Here is a 9,486-nt window from a genome sequence, read left to right as displayed (position 1 = left end):
CTTCCTACTAACATTCTATCCTAAATTTTTTTCATTTAAAGTCATGTCCCTGGTAAGCTGCAACTACACTATGTTCTTTCTAATCACCTCTCCCCAATTCTTCTTTGGTACATCACCTCTCCTGAATTTATCCATAACCAACCTCTCATACCTCCACACTGGGACATCCAAACATATCCTCATCATATGACCGAAGTATCTCAATCTTGTTTCCTGCATCTTATTTTCCACTGAAGTCACTCATCTTGTCTTGGATATCTCTCTCCTAGTAAACCCACACATTCATCAGTGATAGACTTCACACCAACCCAATTGTAAAAATTTCTTGCAAGTACGAAAACTACAATAATCTCCGTGAACAGACGCCTTTTCATATCATTTTTTATATAACTTCAATTTCATAATTAAGAAAAAAGGTGAAAAGGCAGATAAAACTAGTTCAATTGGTAAATTTATTTCAGGAGTAAGCTGCTCCATTATAGTCACTTTTATACCTATATCGACTTGAGCAGCCAACATTGATACCGGGAGATTGGGGATCGACTGAAACACTCGAGTAGTCTTGATTGGCCAACACTTTGCCCCCACACAACATAGCTGGTCTAACCACTACTATAGAACCTTTTGCTGTAGAACTTGTTTAAAGTTTATAGGGTACGTTCTTATCGCAAGACTCCAAATGCGAGCTTTCATCTTCCCTGCATCAATACGATGAGTGACATCCTCATCTATCTCTCCAATTTTCCTGGATAATAGATCCAAGATACTTTAAACTACCTCTCTTTTGAATGACATGTGTATCAAGTCTTACTTCCACATCATTCTCATACGTTACCTTACTTAACTTGCACTTCAAATATTGATCTACATTATTTATCTCAAATTACTTGTCAATTTATAAAATCAAAATATAATTAATCGCATTTTTACATTTTATCTTTACAATTAATTCTTGAAAATGTAAACAAGTTTGCAAAACTTCAAATTCCTTTTTTAAGGAGTAAATTAATAAAACTTCATCCTTATTTATGATTTCAAAGGTTAGTACTCCCTCTATTTCATATTAGTTAAATTTTTAAGGGATTTTTCATTGTTCAAAATAATTGAATTGTTCAAAGTTCAAGATGGATGTTTGAAACTTTTTTCATATTTGCCCTTTCATTTATTGAAGTTTTATATTTTCTAGAAGATAAATCACACTACTTGAAAAGTTATATTTATGATTTTACAAAGAACAATAGTAAAAAGTATGATTCAAATTTTTTTCTTAAATATTTTTCTTAATATATGCGCATTACCTTAGAAATTCAACGGAAGTATAAAAAAAGAAAATGAACAACTACTAACATGGAAAGGAACATTATTTTCTCTTTGTTGGCCGCAAAACAAGCCTCCACTTTACTATGTTCTTGGTAAGAGACTATAATAATGGCCTCAAATTTAATGTAAGAGACTGAAAGGTTTAAATGTAGAAATTAGGATAAAGAACTGGAAATGAAAAAGTTGCTCATTTCTGTTCGTAAATATTTTCTAATTTTTTAATATTTAATTGGTCAAAATATTTGATTTTTTTTTAGGAGAATAATTTTTTTTTAAAATAAGGAAAATAATTTTCTTAATGAAAATAGAGAAATTAGTTGTATAAGCGGCATTCCAAATTTGTTGTCTTCTTCCGTCCACTAAATTCCTCCAACCCCAATTATTTGACCATCCCACTGCCTCTATAATATTTTGCTAAATAACATAATTTGTTCATGAGATAATATTTTTTTAATATGTAATAATATTTTTTTGCTTATATATCAAATACTAAAAAGTAAATAAGAAATTCACTTATTTTTTAGAAAATTATTTTTTGTGAAAAGTATTTTCCTTCCTACCAAACACATGTCCCAACTAACGTGGTGATATTCAGATTTCAAGAGTTACAACACATTTTTTTTAATTGTAGTTTTTATATATATTGTAAATATTTTAATATAAAAAATTTAACCCTCAAAATCTTTACTATTATTGCTTATAAGTTGAGATAGAAAAAGTAATAAAAAAAGTATTACTCTGTATTAGAAGAGTGAATGCTAAGCAACTTAGGATCAATCGGTAAATTGATCGATTTGTTATTCTACTTCAACTTTTTTTATTTGTATTTAGTATTTTTTCAGTTTTTTTTTAGTATGTTATGTATTTTTAATTTATGAATAAAGTAATATTAAAAATCACAATAATAACAATTTAAAATATTTTAAAGTCATATTAAGACTTTTGTAGACTTTCAAAATTTCATGTGTCATAAATTGAGACAAAGTGAGTAACATATATTCGTAGAGAAGAGAATGTGAGCAGGTTAGGGTCATTTGACAATAATTAACATGTTTAAATATTTAAAAAGTAAATTAAAAATTTATTTAACTCTCAAAATTTCACATATACCACATAAATTGAGACGAAGGAATTAACATATATTATTTAAAAATTACATAAACAGTACTATAAATTATAATAATTAATAATTTAAAAATATTTCAAGCTTATATAAAAATTTAATTGACTCTCTTAATTTTATTTATACCACATAAATAGAGTAAAATATATTAAATCGGTGCTTGTATATACTTTGATATCTAATGATTAATAGTACTAATAATAATTTCGAAATAAAATATAGAATTATTTTATACTATTTGATAAAAAAAAACAGTCACATTCTGGAGTGTGTAGAAAACATAAAAAGGGGTGAAATTTCCCTCCAAATGAAAAGGGAATTTGGCACATCTCCCTACTTTCCCTCCTTTAAACTCTAACCCTATACTCACCTTCTCCGGCGGCTTTCGATTCAGTTAGTTTTCTGATTCAGTTAGTATTTCTTTACATTTTCTGATTCAGTTAGAATTTCTTTTCATTTTCCGATACAGTTAGTATTGTGCTTTAAAGGCATAATCTTTTTCCTTACAGATTCACAATCATCAGGGTTTTGATTCGGTTTTCTGTTAATTTCATTGTTTATTATGACATTATTGTAATGTTATTATAGATGAATTAAAATGGTTGGCGGTGGTAGAAAGAAGGTGAACAAGTGTTACCCGGAAAAGGATAGTTCGATTATTGACGATACACAGCCAGTGGACACTCAAATTTCACCCCAGTCCTTACCAGGTAAGTTGTTTTTTTTGTGGATGAGTATTATTCGTAAATTGGTAATATAAGAGTTTCAGTTTAAAGTTAACATTCTTGTTTGTTTAGGAAGAAGAAAAGTTTGAATCTTTTATTAACAGAAAATATCACACTGCTAAAAGGAATATTTTGATTTTATAAGCTGTCTTAACACACTTGCCTTGATTGTTATGGCCAGTTTTTTAGTTAACTGCTAAAGAATAAAAGAGGACTTGTGCGAAAAAAGTTTGAGATGTTACTTCTTTTATTTATCTTCTTTAAGTCTACTGTTAACACTGTGATACCCTTCTTCAGAGAGGGAGTACTTCTTTTCTCATAGACTTGAAACTCTAATTTGAAATTGGAATTTTGTCCCCCTAACAATACAATTTGGTTTATATTTAAAGGTGAGGATCATGAGTTGTACAATGACCAAAATATGGCTCCTGCTGATGACCACCCTTTCTTCAATGATGCCTTTGAGACCCAATTAGTAAATCTCTGCGGTGAAAACCAGATTTTGGAAATTGGTGGTGAAACACAAGTGGTGGATTTCGGCGATGAAACACAAGTTGTGGATTTCGGTGGTGAAACACAAGTTGTGGATTTTGGTAGTGAAACTCAACAGGTGGATTTAGGTGTTGAAACCCAATTGGTTGAAGATCATGATGGTCTGCAAAATAAACACATCCAGACTTTTGGAAATTGCAATATTGAAGTTGCCGTAGATAGTGATAGTGAAGGAAGTGATAGAACTGAGGTCTTGTGTGATACTCAAGAGTTATCAGATGATGATTCAATGGAAAACAGCTACAGCTCAATTGACCAGGTGAAGTTGCCTAAAAGCAGCAACTCCAACACAAGTGATAGGAGTTCACTTGCACAATCAGATGTTCAGAGCAATGATAAGCATCACTCAGGTGAATTGGTTTCACTAGCATGAGATGATTGATTTTGATCAAGTTCTAATCTATACATGCTAGGCTAAAGTTATCATATTAGCATATTTTTTTTTCCTTTTAAAGTCTAGGATCTAAATGGAACAATACCTGAGCAAAAGGTTTTCCTTTCTTTATCCATACCTTAATATAAGCAACTAATCCAAATCTTCTTCTACAAGTATAAAGTTGGACAAGGCATTTTGTGTCATCCAGATTTTAGAATTCACTGTAAATAGGCCTCTTCACTTTGCTGGATCTGTATATTCTTTGCTGGCGTATCAACGATCTTGCATTTTGATATCACTGTTAGTATGACGTTGCTGACTTTGGTTTTTATACTATGTGACTACAGTTGGTCATTTCTGCTTTATCCCGAAAAAGTTTTGCTATTGAAATAGAGGCTTGGCTTCACTTTCTCTGTTTTATGTTGTAGAATCTAGATTTCCTTTCTCTTATTTGCTACATGGAAGTGCTTAATATACTCTTCATTGTTGGTACTTTTAGGTGGTTGATGGATTCCTTTTCTGTTCTCAACTTTTATATCCTGGCCATATTCGTTATAGGACAGAATGTCTTTGAAGATTTGATAACAAAGTTGCTTCAGAATTTGGAGCTCTGACATTTATATATTTTTTTCAGGATCTTTGCAAAGAGGGTTTACTTCAATCCGTGCTGCATCTATCAGGGCTTCCGGTTTGGCTGCTTATGACATGAGCCGTAAAGGGACAAAAGGAAGTACATGGTCTATTAAGAGTGACAATCCTCTGGAGCAGGAAGGTGCAGGCCATAATGGTACATCCGTGGTTGGACCTCAATCTGAAGTCAGGAAGGAGCTTAACCTGAATGCTTGTGAGGAGTATGATGAACATTTGAAAGAAGTAGGTAATGAAAACCGGTGTAAGGTTGGTAGTTCAGCTGCGAGGAAACTTTTCAGAGATGAGATACTTATTGAAACTAAAGGGCCAGAAGATGGAAAGTATGATTTTCAGAAGGCAGTGGACTTGCCTCAGTTGGCATCTGAAAATGTATTGGCAGGTTTAAGTTATCTAGATTCTCAAGAACCTGGAGAGGACACTCAGGCCAATGCACTAGAAGCTGTTGACAAGTTTCTTAACCTTAATCCTTTTGATTTTGATCAACATATTGACTTTGGGAAGTCCTCCATTGGAAAATCAAAATGTGTCTCTGCTGCAAACGGGACAAAACACTTAGCTCGGAGAGCAGCTGGAATAGCTGATGCAGAAGGTGGGATTTTTGATTGGGATGACAATCGTGAAGATGAAGGAGGTGGAGAGTTTTTCCAGAAGAAAAAGGAACTTCTTTTTGGCAGGATACCTGCTACTGAACCTCTGAAGCATGGTTCACTTGACCCCTTAAGACGGGGAGCTAAAAGTTGTGGAGAAAAGGAAAAGCACCCTTTGAACAACAAAAAGTTTAAGGGTTCCCCCTGTTCTGATTCAAGGTTGATGTCAAGTAAAGGGAGAGTGAAAAGTGAGCTATCAAAGTCCAGAACTAGAAAGAACTTTGTTGAGGAGCTGGATGAACAATTCACCGTGGGGGCTGGTGATGGAATGGTTGCTGATGGTAACGGAGACAATGTTCCAGACTTGCTAAATGTTGGTTTAGATACTCAAATGGCTGCTGAAGCTATGGAAATATTATGCTTTGGAGTTCCTGTGCTGGAAAATGGTTGTAGAAATGAGAACAAAGGTGATAAGACATTGAGAAACAGTTCCTGCAAAGGTCGAGTTGATGATGAGAGTCTGTTAAAGCAGAGGTCCTCCAACAAAAAGACGCGATCTTCTGACACTCGACCTGCTACACGGTTGTCAGTGCAGAAGGATGCCAAATTAGTTGAAGAGCACTGTAGAGAAACAGTGAAGCAACAGAAAAGTAGCAAGAAGCAAGGCAATGAAGAACAAGGAGCCGGATTGAGAATGATCAAGGCAAATATGACGAAATCCCATGCTTCAAGGGGAAAAGAAGAGGAGTTGGGACAAGAAGAAAGACCACCAAAAGAAAGCAGAGGTTCCACGTCTGCCAAGAATTGTCATTTGCAACAGCAGCATGGCTCATTTACACCTGTAGCTCATCGAACTAGGCACAATCTGGCAGAAAGTCAACCAAAAAGTAGTCTGTCTGCTGCTGCCACTTTTAATAGAAATGGGACTGATAGTGATGCTTGTGAGACTTTGATGAATCATGGTAATTTCGCCGCCAATCAAACTGCCAATCTCCGAAATATGAAATCATCATGGGGTGAACTTTGTGCTGTTGACCATCCCAAACGAAAAAGAAGTCATCGAAAGATGCCTACCATGGGGCAAGAGGCCACTACTCAATCTTGTAGAAGGTCAAAAAGATTAAGAGGTGACCAGACAAGTACTTTAATTGATGTCAGCACAAAAAAGAGAAAGTGTTCACCTGAATGCACTTCCCCTGGTATTGCATCCTCAAGAAGAGGGTCTCGGAAGAAGCCATTAAATGAAGGCATAGATAAAGGACATCCGGAGGGTACCAACATTAATGATGCTTTTGCTGATGGAAATACAAAAGCACTTCTAAATAAGTCACCAGAAGATTTTAATAGGAAAGCTGATGTAGAGACAACACAATTTGTTGATGAAGCACATGGAGCAGAATCTTCAACAGGAGACCAGTGTAAAGCGCCAGCTTCAGCATGCACCACTCCTACCAATTCGAGAATCCTGAAGAATTCTGTGTCACCTATATGTATGGGTGATGAGTATCAAAAGCAATCGTGCAGGAAGAATATGTCAAGGTCCGCTCTTTTGAGAGAAATTATTTCCTTACGTACTACTGGAACGCCAGCTGACTCCACCTTAAAAGATTCCAGGAAGAGGCGAGAAATGACTAATGTTCGAGTCTTGTTCAGTCAGCACCTTGATGCAGATATAATCAAACAGCAAAAAAAGGTAATTTGGATATGATCTTACCTTGTTTGTGCTAAAATTTTATGTTTTAAACTGGAATTACCTTTTCATTTCTTCCTCCAGATCTTAGCTCGGTTAGGGGCCTCAAGTGCGTCATCTATGTCCGATGCCACTCATTTTGTGGCTGATGAATTTGTTCGCACTAGAAACATGCTAGAAGCTATTGCTGTTGGGAAACCTGTGGTGACACATCTATGGCTTGAGAGTTGTGGACAAGCAAACTGTCTTATTGATGAGAAAAGTTATATACTGAGAGATGCAAGAAAAGAGAAAGAGTTCGGCTTCAGCATGCCAATTTCATTAGCACGAGCATGCCAACATCCCATTTTACAGGTAAAGATGCAGCCTTTGGTGGCTATTAGATGCAGCTGTAATGCTCCTTTTCTCATAATAATTGTTTTCAGGGATATAAAGTTTTTATCACTCCGAATACAAAGCCCGGTAAAGAAATATTGGCAAGTTTGGTGAAGGCAGTTCATGGTTTGGTGAGTATCTCTACTCTTTACCACTCATTTCACTATGTGATTCAACCATTCTAGACAAGACATTCTATATACTCTATCCACCAACATGAATGGTGTTTGATGCTGGAATTTTGTAGCTTATTGAATTCCTCTTTGAAAGAAAAAATGGTCTGTGTCAAGTCCAAAGCAAGTGATTTAAAATGTTCAGTCTATGTTCCCATACATTTGTGCCTTTGTGATTACCTGACAGAGAACTAAACTTTATTAGAATGGTCAAGAGGATATAATAGACTAGGAATCTGCTCTAAACGCAACATGCTTATTTTTGATAGATCAGGACCAGTTTTAATAAATATGTTGGATATCATATATATGTGAGGTGTGATCAAGATGATGTCCATGGTAAGGTGATAAATGTCGATGTGTCGAAGATCATTAGTTGGACTTTTTTTAATATAAAAATCATTAGTTTGACTTACAGTAGCTGAAGCGAATATCTGTGACCAATTTTGTTGAAAGTTTCTTTGATAGGGAAAACAAATGTTTGGATTATAATCCAAACTAAAGTTGGATGGATTTGAATTCTTGAAACTCTTACTGTATGGTTATTTGTAGAAGTACACCAAATATCTTGGGCATCCTATAAATCGAAGTTAGTGTTCCTAGCATGTCTTCTCTTTCTTGTTATCACATCATCCATGTAAGGATTGCACAACCAATCTGTATTTTTGCAGGCAGAACTCTCTCCATTATTGTATTTATTTGATTGATAGTATTTTCCTGCTTGTTAACACCTGTTCGAAATGTTTTTCAGGCAGTTGAGCGACTTTGTAGATCTGCTATGAAAGAGGAAATTATTCCTGATAATTTTCTAGTTTTATCGTGTGAAGAAGACTATGAAGTTTGCATCCTCTTTCTTGAGAAAGGTGAATTTCTTATTCTTTTGCCTTGTATAGTAATTAATAAGAAGTTATAATAGTATTAAATTGTATAATCATGCAAATCCATCGTTACATTTACAGGAGCGACAGTGTATAGTTCGGAACTCCTGCTGAATGGCATAGTCACTCAGAGACTAGAATTTGACAGGTGGTTTCTTAATTTCAACAGCATCTACACTTGTGATACTAATGAGAAGTACTTATATTTTGGGGTGTGAGTGTATGGATGGTTCATTCCGTTCATTCTAAAGATCTGATCACCATTGCATAAGATCAAAACAAGACTCCTAAATTCTAATCTGATTTTGCTTATAAGTGGTGCGGCCAAAATATTGCAACATCTGATCTTATATGAAGTTTAATATCCTTTTATAACCAGCCATATTTTTATTGCAGGTATCGTCTCTTCACGGATCATGTTAAGAGAACTCGTTCAACAGTATGGGTGAAGAAAAATAACAATCAATACCTTGCTGTTGCAAAATGCAAATGAGGTTTAGTTGCCTCTTAAAGAGTGTTGTAGCCTACTTATTTGTTTTAGGGGCATGTGTATTATAAGTGTAGGTATCTGTAAATATAGTTTGTTTTTAGTGTATAGTAATCAAGTCTTCTCTAGGAATTCCCCCCCCCCCCCCCCGGTTCTGTTGGATCTTGAACTGTTTTCAGAACCAGACTAATAATGAAACATCAGAGGCTGACAATTTGGTTCAAATGCCATTGGATAACTGGTTTGTTGCTTAGGACATATTCAGTGTTCTCTAATAATGACCAGCATTACAAGCTATCCAAATTACATAGGGTATTAAATGGGTGAGTTGGACTTAATTGGATAAAATCAACAAGTGAGAAGAATCATATTTTGTATAGAATTTGTTTGGATCAAGATAGTTAGGTCAATTTGAGCTAAAATAATTAGTCATAACTTAGTCCATCTAACTCAACAATTCTTCATTTGTGTGCTCTTACAGATTCGTTAATAATCTGACCAATGAATATTCCAAGTCGGGCTTAATGAAATCTCAAATTGTCCTCCTTT

General features: G+C 34.7%; 1 protein-coding gene across 5 annotated transcripts; it reads left to right on the top strand.

Annotated features, from left to right (window-relative positions):
* Positions 1-2,737: 2,737 nt before the first annotated feature.
* On the top strand, positions 2,738-9,186 carry LOC129887238 (uncharacterized). Of its 5 annotated transcripts, XM_055962255.1 has the most exons (10): positions 2,738-2,853; positions 3,032-3,153; positions 3,558-4,070; positions 4,731-6,873; positions 6,949-7,027; positions 7,109-7,378; positions 7,450-7,530; positions 8,324-8,435; positions 8,532-8,598; positions 8,847-9,186. In XM_055962255.1, exons 2-10 carry the CDS (start codon positions 3,042-3,044, stop codon positions 8,941-8,943), a joined length of 3,474 nt encoding a protein of 1,157 aa, XP_055818230.1. In that variant the 5' UTR covers positions 2,738-2,853; positions 3,032-3,041; the 3' UTR covers positions 8,944-9,186. The 5 variants fall into 5 exon arrangements, with proteins under 5 accessions (XP_055818230.1, XP_055818226.1, XP_055818227.1 ...); XM_055962251.1 differs by having other exon boundaries at positions 2,739-2,853; positions 4,731-7,027; XM_055962252.1 differs by having other exon boundaries at positions 2,740-2,836; positions 4,731-7,027.
* The last annotated feature ends 300 nt before the right edge of the window (positions 9,187-9,486 follow it).

Source organism: Solanum dulcamara, chromosome 4 (genome assembly GCF_947179165.1).
Source record: "Solanum dulcamara chromosome 4, daSolDulc1.2, whole genome shotgun sequence".
Taxonomy (NCBI): Eukaryota; Viridiplantae; Streptophyta; class Magnoliopsida; order Solanales; family Solanaceae; genus Solanum; species Solanum dulcamara.
This window is presented reverse-complemented; position numbering and strand designations above follow the sequence as displayed.